Raw genomic sequence first — 16,810 nt, forward strand, 5'->3', positions numbered from 1 at the left:
ACGTATATTATTCCAACATTTAATAGATGGACTTTGACTTTTAGTTGCAATTCAGGGTATGATGTTCAATATAAATCTAATTGACTTTCCAGTAGCTTATTAAGGAAAATTAGGTTGATGAATCAAGCCTAAAAGCCTGTACAGTCAAAGGTTGCAGTGGAACTGTCCTCAGTGCATTAGTAGAGCTCAGATATACAGAAAAATATGTTAATAAAAGGCAAGTTTGCTCTTAGAGCAATCAAAATATTAACTTTATTGAAAGTGTGAATCCCTTCATAATGCCCAAACACAGTGAAATGCAATAAAATTCGGGTATGTATATAAAAATATCACTGTAAAAAGCCTATTCATGTCAGAAAACCTAAATTAATATGATGCTTCAATGTTATTATGGATGTCATGAAATTCAAAATGAACTCAAATCTAATATTTTAACATCACTGTGACTTACTACTACCTATATTTGGAGTGAAATAACAGTAATTTTTATTTCATCCTTTTTAGATTATAGGAATAAAAACCCATTTAAAACATTTAAACATAAAAAAAAATGTCTTTTTCTGAGCCATCAGTGTAATATGCAGGATGCCAGGAACATCAGGCTTCAATCCATTTAGTAGTGGCCTGGTCTTTCTCTAGAAAGAATTTTGGACAGTTTGTAATGTCAAGTTACTCCATAAATGATGAAAATAAAACTGGGGGTTTTTTATGAGTCAAAGAGGGGTTTTTTGAGTTTTTCTTGCAGGTTCTTCTCACCCTGTTTTTGTGGGTCACTGTAAGGCACAGGCTGCTCTGTGAGGTGACCTCATGTGAGGAGCCAGTTCCATGGGAGCTGCTGATTTGAGTGGCACATGCTGGGGAAGACACCAGGAAAGACAGAGATAAAGGAACAGTGGTTTGCTCATTGATCCTCTAATTGCCAGCTAAACCCAGAGGTGAAAATACCCCCACGACAACCCAATATCTGCATTCTGAAGCTGGATTTTAGCAGCACACGTGCCTACATCTGAGCTGTATCACTGTCAGGAAACCTGGGGTTTGGTAGATCTAAGAGGGAAACAGGTCTGTCCAAAATATTCTACAGAACCATCCCTGTGACTGTGCCAAGAACCTGGAGCACAGCCCCAGCTCTGCTGCAGCATCTGCCAGTTCAGTCTGATGCAGCAGCTGAACAATCTCTGCTAGAAAAGGTTTGCTCAGAGCATTGGTGACCTCTCCTCAGAATTTTTGGGCTTACCCAACATTTGCAAACGCACAAGAATTAGAATTTTAGAATCATAGGATATCCTGGATTGGAAGGGACCCACAAGGATCATCCAGTACAACTCTCAGCCCTGCACAGGCCCATTCCCAGGAGTCCCACCCTGTGCCCCAGAGGATCATCCAAACCCTCCTGGAGCTCTGGCAGCCTTGATGCTGTGCCCATTGCCCTGGGGAGCCTGGGCAGTGCCCAACCACCCTCTGGGAGAAGAATCTTTTCTAATATCCAACCTAAATTCCCATATGTAAACTCCTCAAAGCAGTTGGAGCTGGGCAGACAAGGCAGGAGACTAAAGGTGTTCTCACCATGGCTTTCAGTATTAACCCTCCAGAGTCACTGGTGTGTTGGGTGTGGAGGTTTGATGCTCATCCTCCAAAGTCACAGTACAGCCTCCCTGATGTTTCAGAGGGGTTTTCAAGACTCCCTCCATCACCTTCACATTAAATCCTCTTTTTTTTCTACCTCAGAAAATCAAAAAGCACATCTGATTTACTATAGGAGAGAGAGAGAACTCGATTGATTTTAAATTCTTACATGATAAGGAATTTGAAAAAGTATAAACTGGAAAACACATTTTATGCTGCGCTGAATAACTTTAGATCCTTTGAAGCTTTCTCCTTTCCCATAGGATCAAAATCAGACTCTGTTGGGATTTTACTGTTAGTAGAAACCTTCTCACACAATTTGAAGGGTTTTTTCCAATCCCTAATTAATACTGGACCATCAGGGTTAAAAAAGGAGCAACCTGGAGCCCTGTGGTCGCTCCAGAGGATGCAGAACTGAGCTGCTCTGAGCATTTAACCTGCTGCAGTGGTCAATGAAGTGCTGGAAATGTTGTTTCACTGCTCTGTGGGCCCCTGGCAGAGCTTTTTGTAGCAGCTTCACGAGACTCCTCGGTGTCTGTGCACGATGCAGCAGCACCACTCCATGGCTCCTGCATCCCCCAACAGCCAGCCTGAGCCACAGTCCTCTGAGGGGCCAACAAAGTCTGACTTCAGCCCATTTGGGATTAAATATTTAGCATGTTGGGTGGGAATTTGGCTTTAGGGGCTCCCAGTAGTATTTTTTTTTGAAGGAGAGAAGAAAGGAAAAGGAAATAAAGAAAGGAAAAGGAAATAAAGAAAGGAGAAGGAAATAAAGGAAAAGGACATTTTTTTAATGCAAACCTAAATTGTTATCATTTGATGTTGTAACATCTGTACTTTTAGTATACAAATCACCATGGATTTTGTCACAATGTCTTGTAAGTGTGTGGGTCTTTCTTATTTCAGAACCTTCCTGCTCACTTAAAAATATGAAAGAAATAATGAAAAAAAATCCTCAGAAAAAAAGCTCCCTCGTCTATTTTTCTTATTGTTCCTGGAGTTTGATCAAACTTCCGGATAAGCAGATATTTAACAACACAATGCAATCAACCATCTTCTGAAAACCACTTTCCATTCATAAAAACACAAGATCGATAATGAAATAGAGATTTAAACTTGCAGTTCTTCTCTGATCTCTGCTACATCTCTTCCTCTTTTGGGAAGCAAACTGTTATCAAAGTTAAATTTTAAACTATTATCAGGAAAGAATTAATTACTTTTATCCTTCTCATTTCAGGTTGGGAAGTAGATAATTTGGGGCAAACCCATGCAGGTAAGAACCAGTTGTGCTGCCTACCTTTTAGGCACCTCTGTTCCCAAAAACTGTGCAGAGCACATGGAAATATCAGATTACTGGAAAGTTGTTTGTGTATCAACCATTATGACAATCATACACTTAGTTCTTTGCAACTCTCAGATAAAAAGTGAAATTAAAAATCTCATAAGTCTTTATAAATCAATGTGGTTTAACCTAAACCCACAAAATCAAATTATCTTACTTAGACCAACTAGTTACTGCTTTTTGTCATTGATGGATGAAAATAATTTTTCATTAACTCTCTGAAAACTGACCATATTTAAATACCTATGGATTATAAATCTGAATTCCTAAAGATACAATATTTGACTTCTATAATTTTGCAATCAAACTTTTCCTGGTTTGATTGTCTCTGGTTTTAGCTATGTGCTTGTTTCTTGCAGTAGCTATTTTCTAATTTTAGAGGTTCAACTTTGATTTAAACTCACAAGGAAAACCACATTTACTTCCTGAGTAAGACAGAATCAAGTATTTATTGCCTTTGGGCCTGATTTAAACTAATAAAAATCAATTGCATCCTATTCACTGATTTCCACAGAGACCAGTTTGAGTCCTAATAGAAAACACAATCAGAACAATTTCATACCAAATTTCCACTTTTCCAGGTGATTATGACCTGCTGGAAAGCACAGCCCAGTCTCCCCTAGGTAAGAAATAAAACCATGGAGGTTTTTCTCTCTTTTTATTTGTCTCTGTTAAAAAGGAAGCTCAGAGGTTTTTTTCCCTGCCACTTTGGTATTATTTTTCTAATCAGTGCTAATTATAATCATATATTTTCTGCTATGTTACTTTTAGCACTATTATGAAAATTTATTCCTCCACTATTAAGCCTCACAATCTAGGGAAGTGTGTTGCTATAAATGATATCTACCTGCTTAACAGTAATTACTAAATGGTGTTAAAGACAGTCAACACCATGATTCAGTTGTTATTTTCCATAGAAAACTAGGGATGAATGTGCAAGAGTCATTTACCAAAATTTGCCAAGTAATGCGATGTTTTTAAATGAATGCTGTGATTAAAGAGATATATTCTGCTGCATGGATGGCAAACACAATCTCTAAAAATAAGGTCATGAGCTGCTCGACTGAACTGCTCTAAGAATTCAAAGCAGCACAACCTTAATAACAAAAACCAAACCCAAACCTCGGAAATTTCCATCAGTTTTGGTCAAGGTACAGCTGAAACTCCAAAAACTGTGATAAATGGAAGCTGTTCTGTTGTGCTGGAGAGGAAGAAGTGCAGCCAGAGGCCCAGCCCTTGTTTTGTAACCAGGGCACTGAGCTCTGGCAAGATGATGGTGCTTCAAAAGAGCATCACAAGGGCTGTCCCACCTCAGGCAACCTCGTAACAAAGTGAGTGTCAAGAGATTCCTTCCTCTTCTACCCCCAACTCTAGTTTCCCAGTGCAGTTTTAAGCCTGAATGTGTCAGTGAAAGCCATTTAGGATCTAGTCTTTATAGCAGATTAGGCAAAAAACTGGATATTTAAGTTTATAAATTGAATTTATAGGCCAGAATTGGAACAATTAATAGACAGAGGAATGTAAGAAGCGCTGAACCAGGTTTTAAATTGTCAGTTGAAGTGACCATCTGTAAATGACCATATTGCCATGAAGACAGAGATTGGAGAGAGATTCCCACTCCATCTTTCCTTTTTCTACAGACCTGTTTACCTACAGACCTTCCCCAAAAATCCACTCTCAGATCAGAGCCTATGCTTGAAGATAATTGAGTGGGATACATGATATCTGACTGTAGGAAAACAAACCAGCTGCCTCACCATGGATATATAATGGCTGGTTCAGATATCCCACATATCCTGCCTGGCATCCAGCAACTGGTCCAAAAAAATCATGTTGGCCTTATGTTTACTCTCCAGTCCCATGCATGTGCCTCAGATACAGATGACTTAAAATAGCACAAAGGGCCTGTATTTAAGCACTGGACTTACCCTTTGGCCCCCTGAAATGTAGATGTCCTCAGCAAAGCTGGATTCCCGAGATGCCTTTCAGAATCAATGGAGAGAACTGGACATTTAGCTGCCCCCTGGTTTAGGTACCCACTTGAGAATGAGATTTTTGGTGCTCTGTAGACACTGAATACTTTGATTACATGTTTTTGCTCTCTGGTGGCCAACTGTAGTGGTTGCCAGCCATAGATACCCGTTGTAGAACTGGATCATCAAAGATGTCATTAAATGTCAAGATTAAAATCTATGGATATCCAGATAAACAGTGTTTTCCGTAGAACTGCAGGGTTTTCTTTTCAAGGGGAGGGAGGGCATGTCCTGGGGTCTGCTTCCACAGTGTCACATTCCCAATTTACCACAGGGGACATCAGCAGGAATTGCACTGAGGATGGCTGGTCTGAACCTTTCCCTCATTATTACGACGCCTGCGGCTTTGACGAAAACGAGACAGAGTCCGATAACCAGGTGGGAATTAGTCCTGTAATTATAAACAAATGAAGGGGGGGAGCAGCAGCAGCAGCACTTTTTGCCCAGCCTCTGATCATGTTATGATTTGATAGTGGTCAGAATAAGCAATCAGATATTTATGGGTATAAAAATGTGAGGTTTAAATCCTTTTTAGCCTGGTACTGAATATTTACAGAAGATGAGTTTTTACTCTTGATGCAGCTTGTAACTTATAGAGTCGTGGGTTAACCTGCACTTCTTCCCCTATTGACTAAAGAATTCCTTGGCCAGCTATTTTTTTCCTAAGGTATGTGCACAGTGATAAATATAAAAATAAAGATAGTTTTTGGCAGCTCTCTGACAAATAACTTCATGGTACACAAAGCCAAGGGCACAGCTGACATAGAGCAGAGCTCTTATATCCAGTGAGATCTCAGAGGAAACAGAGGAGAAATCAGGCTGTTTAAGAAACAAATCCTGCCTCTGGTTCCCCCTGCATGTTGACAGGATAAGGAAGATGTGGCTGTAGATGAATCCTTTAACCACATGTTGTTTGCCTCCCAAGGATTACTACTATCTGTCTGTGAAGGCTCTGTACACGGTGGGATACAGCACTTCCCTGGTGTCCCTCACCACTGCCATGGTCATCCTGTGTCGATTCAGGTGAGTCAGGACATGGGCAATGAGCTGTTCAGTCACTGGAGGAGAGAAACTAGACCTCATCTGTCCAAGCTTTTACCTCACCAGATGTAGAATACGAGGGAGAAAACCCTTTGAGTTGCTCCCCCATCTTGGACACACTCCAGTAGTCACATTTCAGTAGGTTGTAAATGCATCAAGAGAAATTTTGGGTCTGTTTTATGATGCTTCAGAAGATGCATTGGACTGGGTCTATTTTATGCTACAAGAAAATGCCCAAATCCTTCCCTTGCTCAGGCTTAAGATCAGTACTAACCACAGTCCTGGCTTATAAATACTGCTATTCTTAGCACCAAGGTGCTCTGGCCATGTGCAGGTAGGCCCAGTGTGATGAAATACAACCATTTTCTTCTTTATTTCTCTTCTTTTCCCCCTCCCTTCCTCTTTGCTCTCTAGGAAACTTCACTGCACCCGGAATTTCATCCACATGAACCTCTTTGTTTCGTTCATCCTGCGTGCAATATCTGTGTTCATCAAAGATGGGGTTCTTTATGCTGAACAGGATGGCAACCACTGCTTCATCTCAACAGTGAGTAAAACTGAAACTTTGATTCTTTCCAGCATGAGATTAAACAAAATAATGAGGCAAACACAAGCCTGTTGAGCATCATAAACTGAGATGCCGTTAAGAGGAAAGGTGGTAAACTACCCTCCCAGTTCACAGGCAAACTGGATGTTGTATCTCATGATGTCACCAAGGTCCAGCGACCAATCCTTCAGGACAAACCTACGGGTTTTGGTTTCTGCTCAGATTGTTTCTCCCTTTCACAGCCTGCAGAGCAGTGGGTGGGGTGAGAGCAGGCACAAGCAATTTCCTCCCTCTGAAGGTCTGTTTTTTTCTCCAGAGCCTCGTTTGTTCTGGGTGTCAGGCAGAGTCCTGTGTAAACAGGGTGACCGTTCACACAGAAAACGCATCCGATGGTCACACTCTCAGCAAATCATTGGTGTGAGCCACATGTTTGTCTCTGAAATGTGGAGTTTCATGAAAAGCAGTCTCTTTCACAGATGCATTTAGCTATATATTATGTGTAAATCCCAATTTCTTTCACAGTTAAGGCTAGTATTTGATATGATAAATCAGCTCACTGGGTGTAATTATGATGGAATTACAAACTGACTTCTCCTTTATCCATCCAGTTATGAGCTAAATTCCCTATGAGTCACTTCCACAAGGAAAGAGCAGCTGTGTAGCTTCTTAGTCAGCCTTTTCTTTGTCATTGAAACTAGTTTTTTTCTTGATTCTTCTCTGTGGTAAAGCTGAAGACATGTTAGTTCTGTAGTTTGTTCCTACCACTCTTTCAGTGGTGGTATCTGCCTCTTTGTTTTGAAACACTTGAAGCACAGTACACGTCAAAATTCACCATTCAATCCCCAAATCCTCCTGGTGGAGCTTCTGTGAACAAACTCAAGATCTGCTGGTTGAAACACATTGGTTGTAGATTTGGCCCAGAGGGTGGAAGGCAAGTGGGAACCAGCCAAAATTGCCAGGCTCCCACTTCCCCAGGCAGGAGCTTCCAGTTTATCCACTGATTCTGCTCTGATTTGTTGGGAAGTCCTACTTTTGTAGGACTGAAAACACCTAAAACATCTAAAACCATCACTAAGGTGCAACACTGGAAAGACCAGTGTGTCCTGCTTTCACAGAGTCAGGGTAGAGATTGGTTTCCACCTTAGTCTTTTGTCAGAGAATCACAAAATGGTTTAGGTTGGAAAAGCCCTCTAAGATCATGGAGTCCAACCATTAACCCAGCACTGCCAGATCCACCACTAAACCATGGCCCCAAGTGCTACATCTACATGTCTTTGAAATATCTCCAGGGATGTTTTAAATACCTCAAGGGGTGGTGACTCCACCACTTCCTGAGCAGCCTGTTCCATGGCTTGAAAACCCTTTCATGAAGAAATTTTCACTAATATCCAATATAAACCTTCCCTGGTGCAATTTCAGGCCATTTCCTATTGTCCTATCCCTTATTACCTGGGAGAAGACTTTGCTACAACCTCATTTCAGGTAATTGTAGGGAGTGATAAGGTCTCCCCTGAGCCCCCTTTTCTCTGGGCTAAACAAACTCCTCATTTTATTATTTTTTTAATTATTATTTTTCTTTAGTTTGCTGCTTTCTCCCCCATCAATGAACGAAAGCTTCCATAATTTTTTACAGTTAATCACTCAGCCTTTTTTACTCTCACACTTTCATTTTTAGCCCCTGCTGATGTCAAGGCAGTGCAATTCTCACCTGTGCTCAGGAGGGTGCATCCTCCCTGATCCCACTCTCAGGGTTCCCCACGGTCATCCTGCCATTTCACATCCTTCCTTAGGTTTCCCAAAACACAGCTGGATTCTTTTCTTCCCTGCACTTAATGCTTGGGAGGGGGCTGAAATCTAGCACTTGGTGTTCACTGAGGGTGTGAACTCCCCCCAGTGCAAGACTGTCTGTCTGCAGATGCTCCTTGACCACCTCCCGCTGGTAAAATTGCCTTCCTCCCCTTTCAGGCATCACTCTCTTAAGTGGTACCTCACATTCTTCTCATTCTTAAAAAACTTTACCATTAAAAATGTGCAATACCAGCCTCAGCTCTTTCCACAGAGAGATTTGGAGAGGTTAAGAGCATTTTTTTCTGTCCCTTAGACGGAAGCGACGCGGAAATAACTTTGTTTCTCTCGACTCTCTGCAGGTGGAATGCAAAGCAGTGATGGTGTTTTTTCACTACTGCGTCATGTCCAACTACTTCTGGCTTTTCATTGAGGGGTTGTACCTTTTCACTTTGTTGGTAGAAACCTTTTTCCCAGAGAGGAGATATTTCTACTGGTACACGATCATTGGCTGGGGTAGGTGACGTTTCTTGTCTGAAATGTGTCTCATCTGAGATTTCCACACGCAGTTTCAAAGCATAACTTTAGTCTTTGCGTGGAAGTACCTCTGTGTTGCTCTTTTCCTGCCTGAACAGAGTTGAACTGAAGTCTGGAGCACACCACACCCCTTGCAGAGATGAAGTCCACGACAGAAAATCACCTCCTACAAAATATGATCTTAATATCAAGCTCTTCAGCTTAATCAAATCTGCAATCCTAAGTCTAGTCCATTTGCTTCATTTGTGCCTTTCTTCCAGATAACAGCTAAATTGAAAATGTATCCAAAGGGTGTTCACATATGCTCATCCTACCTGGATGGGAAATAAAAGCTTGCAGTGGGAAGAAACAAGATTTCTTTCAGAAAGGCCAGTTGCATGATGATAATCAGCGTAATTATTTTTCATTCTGGCCTTCTGGAGATAAATTGGTTCCTGTGACGTATTAATTCAAGCAGTTCTTTGCTGATGTTTTCGTGCAGAAGTCAGATGGTGAATGCAGAAGAGCACATTCATTTAAAATGTGCCCTGAGAAGGTTAAACTTGATTTTTATACTTAAACATACTTCTGAAATAATTAGAAATAATCCTGTATATTCATGTGTAAAGTCTGCACAAAAAAAAACCCCCATGTCTTAAACTTTTCTCTTGAATCTTCAAATAATCCACAGATAATTTTGTTTTCCCCTTCTGAGGCAGTTGTACATACACAAAAATTCTCATCTCCTGGTAAAGACTCCCTACAATAGGGAGAAAAAGGTATAGAGAAGGTATAGAAGTAGAGAAGGTATAGAGAAGGTATAGAGAAGAAAGAAGGAACTAAATAAACATAAATAACCTATGGTCTAAAACAGCTATTGGGAAAGAATTGTTACTGGAAAAGGCTTTTGGAAAAGAAGTTATTGGAAAGGGTGTTCAAAGTTCCCTTTGTACTATCTACAGATGTACAGTCACATTATAGCTGAGACATAAACGTGTTCTCAAAGAGAAATTAGGGGGTATGTACATGAAAATATGACAATTGCAAAGGAAAAAAATGTATAAATCTCAGCAATCTGAACAAACCAGAGGTTTCTGGGTTCCTTTTATTAAGTTTGCACAATTTTCGTATCTGTAGGTTTGTATGAATATGAGAACACTACAACACACAACATATTAACTGATATTTGTTTTTATTTTTTATTTTGAAGTCAATCTTTATAGTGACTGGTCTACCCAGATGAATTCATTCTGTAAAGCAGCCTCAAAATATTTAGTTTTGAGTTGAATACCATAAATAATACTCAGCTTTTCAATTTACAGATATCATAGAATACTAGAGTGGTTTGGGTTGGAAGGGACCTTAAACACCATCCAGTTCCACCCCCTGCCATGGGCAGGGACACCTCCCACCAGCCCAGGTTGCTCCAAGCTCCATCCAACCTGGCCTTGGACACTTCCAGGGATCCAGGGGCAGCCACAGCTTCTCTGGGCAACCTGTGCCAGGGCTTCCCCACCCTCGCAGGGAAGAATTCCTTCCCAATATCCCAGCTAACCCTGCCCTCTGGCAGTTTAAAGCCTATCCCTCCATCCCTAGTCCCAAGTCCCTCTCCAGCTCTCCTGGAGCCCCTTTAGTCCCTGGAAGGGGCTCTCAGCTCTCCCTGGATCCTTCTCTTCTCCAGGTGAACCCCCCCAGCTCTCCCAGCCTGGCTCCAGAGCAGAGGGGCTCCAGCCCTGGGAGCATCTCCGTGGCCTCCTCTGGATTCATTGCATCAGGTCCATGCCCATCTTACCCCGAGGGTCCCAGAGCTGGGAACAGACTCAAATCACTTCATATTCAAAGCAGCATCAATAACATCCATTAACAGCACTAAGAGAATCTGCAGATGTGGATGGTTTGGGTTTGTTTTTTAACACAATTATTGTCTCAGCTCCTGCATATTCCGCCTTGACTGGCAGCTCCCCTGCCCCGGTAGAAGCACTTGGCAGGAACCAAAGCACTTCCAGACTCTGGATGCAATTCCTACAGGACCAAAGCAGCCCCTCAGCTCAGACTTGGTGAGGAGGGAGTTGCACTGAAGCAACAATAAGCAAGAGCTCAGCATTTTGCAGCATCTGGACGTTTATCTGCGTCCTGAATTGTGCTGAGCACAGCAGTGTCCTCGTTTGATTAATGAGAGCTGCAGATGGCTCTGTTGATCCAGGCAATTTTTTCTCTCCTCACATCTGCAACGTGCTGGGAAGTTCTCTGGATAGACAGACTACTGTCTTCCTGAGTTCTCTCCTAATGCCTGCCCCATGCCCAGGGCAGGGACACAGCCAGCAAGGATAACTCTCTTCTCAGCCTTTGGGGCTTGTTTGTTTTCTAACGTTGCTCAGAAGCTGAAAAGAAAGTGATGAAGAGACATAAAGCTTTTGATGTAAAGAAAAGTTCTGTGGGTATATGTATATTCATACAGCAGATGGTTCAAAGCTCCAAGCAGATCTGAAATGTGGGGGGTTTTTTTTGAACTATACTTTTAGGACACATTTAGTTTAATTCTGTCCTCCTGCACATTTTTTTTTTCAGATTTGGAACACTGTTCGTAGCATCCAAATTTATACAGTGCAAATCAGTCCAAACTAGACAAAATGTGAGAGCCATGTTTCATAGAATCAGTCACAGAATGGTTTGGGTTGGAAGGGACCTTAAAGCTCATCTCGTTCCCCCCCCTTGCCATGGGCAGGGACACCTTCCACTATCCGAAGTTGCTCCAAGTTGACCTTGAACACTTCCAGGGATGGGACACCCACAAGTTCTCTGGGCAGATATTTGCTATTTCAAAATTAATTTGATAAAACTAAAATTAAAGTTTGATATTTAAAAATTAATTTTGCTACTGTTCATCTGATAAGGGTACAAAGATCTCCATGTTTCCTAGGTGTTCACCTGTGAGAACAGAAGACTTCAACTGACATTAAATATGCATGATTTCTCCTCCCCAAAGCCTGTCATTTTATTTCTTTATATCATCTTCCTTTCAAATATTCCCCCATGGGCTTATTTCAAGGAGGGGGGCTCCATCAGTCATCAGGTCTAACAGGGAAATTTGTATTTCTGGGAGTGGGAATATGAGATGTGACAGAGACTCATTTAAGTGGGTTCAATCAAATGACTAATTAATGTGACATCAACAAAACCTTGCAAAATATATGAAATATAATTGTTCTTGTCAGCTTTTATGAGTCTCATTCACTGCAGTGAGCTGGGTTACCAAGGTCCTTGTTTTGTTTGCTTTTTAGCACTTCATTTCTCCAGTGGTGCCTGAATAGATGTCAGCAGCTTCCTAATCAAAAGTTCTATGTACCATAAATGCAGATCCAACTTACCCAGAGTTGTCTTGCAAGACTGTATTACTTTATAAAAATATTTCCACTGAAAAATCACACTTTCAGAATTTGTAGAAAGGAAAATAAATCCAGGTTTCTCAGTGGATTCTTGGTGTTTTGATTAAATTTGCATTTTACATGCATTTTTTGAAAGAGTCAAGTAGCGTCTGGAATAGAAATTAATCCAACATTCTCTTTTGAGAGGCTGTTGTTTTGTTGTGGGTTTTTTTTAAAGAAAAAATTTTAATATTCCTGTGAGTAAAGGAAACTTCTCCTCTATTGATTTGTTTTGGTTGAATAAGTAAAGCAAAATCAGTTATTTACACAACAACAGAGAAAATTCAACTTATGCAAATTTTACAACAAAACCTCAAAAGAATCCAGGGAATCCAATAATGCCATTGCAGCTCAACATCTGACCCTGTGCAATTATTACATCATTACAGCAGCTCCAGACAGGATGTCACTGTTTTTACTCTGTGCAGACTTTGTTTTCCTCTTCATGCAACAAGGTGTAGTGCAGCAACTTGGAGCAATAATGGCTTGAAGGAGCATCATTTTTCCCTGTTATCAGTTTTGCTCCTGCAATCCCACCCACCAATTGTTTCTAGAGCCCTGAATTAATGCAAGGAATTGCAGTCTTTGGTGCACAAGCGCTGTTGGGAAGTAAAACCTCAGTGGAGAGGTTGCATGAAGTGCTCATTGCTGAATATTAGATGTGTCTAGAACTTTTAAAGGTGTCACCTTCTCGTCCTCTGCAGGTACCCCAACAATCTGTGTCACTGTCTGGGCAGTGCTGAGGCTTCACTTTGATGACACTGGGTAGGTATTGATGTGTGGGAAATCATGTGCCTTCAGCACCATGGCAAGGATGAAATGGAAATGTAGGGATCAGAGGATATAGAATCGTGGGGTCATTGAGGTTGGAAAAGACCTCCAAGATCATCAAGTCCAACCTTGGATTGATCCCCACCTTGTCCCCCAGCCCAGAGCACTGAGTGCCACGTCCAGTCATTCCTTGGACACCTCCAGGGCTGGGGACTCCACCACCTCCCTGGGCAGCCCCTTCCAATTCTTAACAACCCCTTCAGTGAAAAAATTCTTCCTGATGTCCAACCTGAACCTACTCTGGTGCAGCTTGAGGCCATTTCTCCTTGTCTTCTTTTCTCCTTCCACTTCTGGCATTGTTTTTTGTGTACACCAGTAATTCAGGTCCAGTGTTCAAGTGAATATAGAATTCAAGTCCTGTTCATTTGAATATAGAACCACAATTTGATGTCTGTGCTGTTATTGCACAGGGCAATTCTTAAAAAAATCTGTAGGCATCAAACCTGTAAACCTGCAGCTGACTCCATTGCCCTTCATTCCTTGCTCCAATAAATTAGTGGAGTCCAGGATGTGGTTTATCTCATCTTAAAAGAGCTGTGAGGTGAATCACACATGTAATTCCTGCCCCTTTCCAACGGATTATGGAGAAGGACAAAGGGGATGAGCTCAGCTGTGGAAATTACTGGGGGTATCTCTGATGAAATGAGTGAAATCTGCCCTGAGCTTTGATTTAGGGAGGCAATTAGGAGTTTAGCTTCCCACTGAGGAGTGTTTCCAGTAGGGGAGATGAACAGGGGTGAGACAGAAATCCACACCCTGTCTTCTGTGTGAAGAAAAAAATTAAAATTTAAATAATTTCAGAAAGATTCAAGAGGGTAGATTATACCTAAATTGTCTCTTTTGGTAGAGAAAAAACCCCTGCAAATATCCTGAATCCTTTTCTGAAGGACCAGAAGGAAAAGCTGCTCCCAGAGGTGGACCTGCATATCTCAGTAGGCAGTAGATTGACTGGTTTGATAGGACAGCAGACATGGCAGGAAGGGATGGATGTGTATGTACACCCTGAAAACACAAAATTAGCAATGTTTTTTTCCATGCCATCTATGTTTGAACTCGGTTAAATGTTAGAAAAATGAGGGAGACTGAGTAAAATTTCAAAAATTCATCAGTGGTTCTTTGAAAACGTAGAACTGAGTGAAAGGCATTTTGTACCCAAATCCCATTTCCAAGAGGTTTAGTCTTATGCTTTAGTTTCTCCTCATGCTGGAGACACCTGGATGAACAATTTGCATAAGACTCATTTTTCTGCCGGGTTTTCTTCATCCTTCTTGTTTCAGACTCTCTGGAAAACACATAAAGCCCTTCCTCCACTGGGGATGCCAGTGCTTTGACCCAATGTTCTGTTGTGATGTTAAGACAAATTAAATCATTTCTTTCCATGCAAAACAAGCCAGAAACCCCTGTTGTATCATTATTACAATCACAAACCTGGTCCTAAATGCATTAAATCCTCTTAGAAGTCCAAGTAGGGTTTTGCAGGTAGAGAGAACATCTCACAGAAGGAAAAGAAGGAAAAAAAAAAAAAACCAACAAAACCCTTTATTTTCTTTTACTTAGAGAAGCTATTTAGCATGCAACACATTCAGGCAGATTCTAGCTGAGAGTCTCAGTGGTTACTTTTTAAAAATCAGCAGGCATTGTTCAGGGGGTGGGGGAGAAGCCAACACGAGCCTGAAAACACTACAGGAATTACTGAACTGGAAAACCACAGTGGTAAAGGCATGGACTGAAATACAGACTCGGAGTCTGAATCTCCTTCTGCTTGTTCCTTATAAAACTGGCAGAGCTCCCTTGACTTCAGCTCCTGACTCCCATCCCTGTCAGCGACAGGTTTGTGGAGATAAATCCAACTGTCTGCTTATCCAGAGCTCTGGTGTTGAATTAAAGGGAGTTATTCCAGATGGACACCAGAGATGTGGCAGGGAGCAGACTCCGGCCTTTTCAGATGGAAATCACATCCCTCCCCCAGCCCACGGGCTCCCTTCCCTGCCTCCATCCTGGAAAAGAATCCTGCCTGTCTGACCTGCACTGCAGTGATACATCTGAAGGAAATTAGGGAGCCTGTTTATGTGGAGCAGCTTGTTGGCTGATAACACTGATTGCTCTGTTGTGCTTCGCTTGTTCTTTCCTTCTGGCCACGTTTAGCTGAGGAGAAGATGATGTTTCTTCCACTCCATCCATCCTACAGATGTCACAGGGACTGGGACAAAAAAAAAGCCCCTGATAAACCTCTGTATGAGCTTCATCTGATTCCTTGTTGACATCTGCAAGGCAGAGGTTGGAAATCGAGCTCATCCTGTAAAAGCTGAGGAAAAGGTCTAAAAAGGATAGGAATTTGTGGGGGATTATGTATCACCCAAAGCACACATTTAAAATACCTCAGTGTGGAAAAAACACCCCAAAACAACCTCCAAGTGTCTCTTTGTCCCAACTAGATTCCTGGGCTGTCCATGTCTTCAGTAGAGATGACTGGAACTAGAAGAGGTAGATTCCTTTCCCTGTAATTTCTCATTTTTACATAGACAAACTACCATACATCAATATCTATTTAAATTAACATCAGAGTTTTCCAGATTCTTCCAGCATTGGTCAACTCACTAAAGACTTTCAGGGTAGGTTTAATGTCCATTGTAAAGAGGTTGAGCTTTGACATAATGGGTAATTTTCAGAGGGCAGCACCTAATTTATAAACATACAAATAATTCAAAAGATAATTGGTGATTTCAGGTGATTTTGCTTTGGGGAATTCAATTGTTGATAACTGAAGAGAACCTGATTTCCAGGCTGTGGGTGAGGAGTTCCCTCTGAACATTTATCCACTTCCATGTATTTTATGTTGAGCATCCACAGTGAGGTAACTCAAAGATATTAATTTGCATTTGAAAATCTCAGCCATCAGACTCGTGGATTTGGGGCGATTTTAGGTTTCTGGGCATTGCAAAAAAATTTCCAGCAAAAATGCATAATTTTGTGCAAATTTGACACCCCACCTCTAAATTTTCTCTCTTCTCACCAGCTGTGCCCCACACGTCCTTGTTATTGGTTTTATGGAAATTCAGTAAAATATTGTGTAAGTGAAATATAATAAAAATTGTTCAGTGGAAAAAGTAAGTTCAACTGGAATTTCTGAGCCAGGCATCACTCAGCCACTTGGGATTTCTCCCACATGCACTTTGAGGATGGGATTTTAGCTCTGCCTCCTCACTTTTACACATGTAAATAGTTTTGTTCAAAGGAAAGATTTTTCACTCTTCCCCCAGATGCCACCAGACAACCATTTCAGTGACACAGAAGTTGCATTAAGCTCTCATCAGACGAGCAGTGTTTTATTCCTGTGTGCTTGTTCCAATTGTTTCTTGGCATCTGACAAATGCACCGTGACAGCCACTGCTGGGATTTGTGGCTGTGCTCCCAGTGGGAGGCCAAACCTTCTTCTCAGAACTGCAGGTACAAAGTAGGCAGTTTTCTGTGATTTTTGTATTTTCTAGAGGCAAATATCAGGGGAAGAAAGTGGAGAAAAATGAAAGAAAATTTTAGCCGACAGTCAAATTCTTGATGACTTAAAACAGTCATTAAGACATTATGGTTCAATGATGTATAATTGTCATTACAACAGTGTAGCAGGGGTGGAAAAACGAGATTCTTTTCATTAGCAGTGGTTTTC

The 16,810-nt window shown here is 41.4% G+C and overlaps 1 protein-coding gene across 9 annotated transcripts in view; it reads left to right on the forward strand.

Moving 5' to 3' along the window:
- ADCYAP1R1 (ADCYAP receptor type I) overlaps window positions 1-16,810 on the forward strand; it is a 149,797-nt gene that overhangs the window by 98,720 nt on the left and 34,267 nt on the right. For all 9 annotated transcript variants that reach the window (XM_032683656.1, XM_032683675.1, XM_032683665.1 and 6 more), the window contains 7 exons: window positions 2,864-2,899; window positions 3,550-3,591; window positions 5,276-5,379; window positions 5,927-6,024; window positions 6,457-6,589; window positions 8,737-8,890; window positions 13,020-13,080. In XM_032683656.1, the coding sequence (XP_032539547.1) occupies window positions 2,864-2,899; window positions 3,550-3,591; window positions 5,276-5,379; window positions 5,927-6,024; window positions 6,457-6,589; window positions 8,737-8,890; window positions 13,020-13,080 (628 nt within the window). The remainder of the gene's footprint in view (window positions 1-2,863; window positions 2,900-3,549; window positions 3,592-5,275; window positions 5,380-5,926; window positions 6,025-6,456; window positions 6,590-8,736; window positions 8,891-13,019; window positions 13,081-16,810) is intronic.

This window comes from Chiroxiphia lanceolata, chromosome 1, assembly GCF_009829145.1.
Source record: "Chiroxiphia lanceolata isolate bChiLan1 chromosome 1, bChiLan1.pri, whole genome shotgun sequence".
Lineage (NCBI taxonomy): Eukaryota > Metazoa > Chordata > Aves > Passeriformes > Pipridae > Chiroxiphia > Chiroxiphia lanceolata.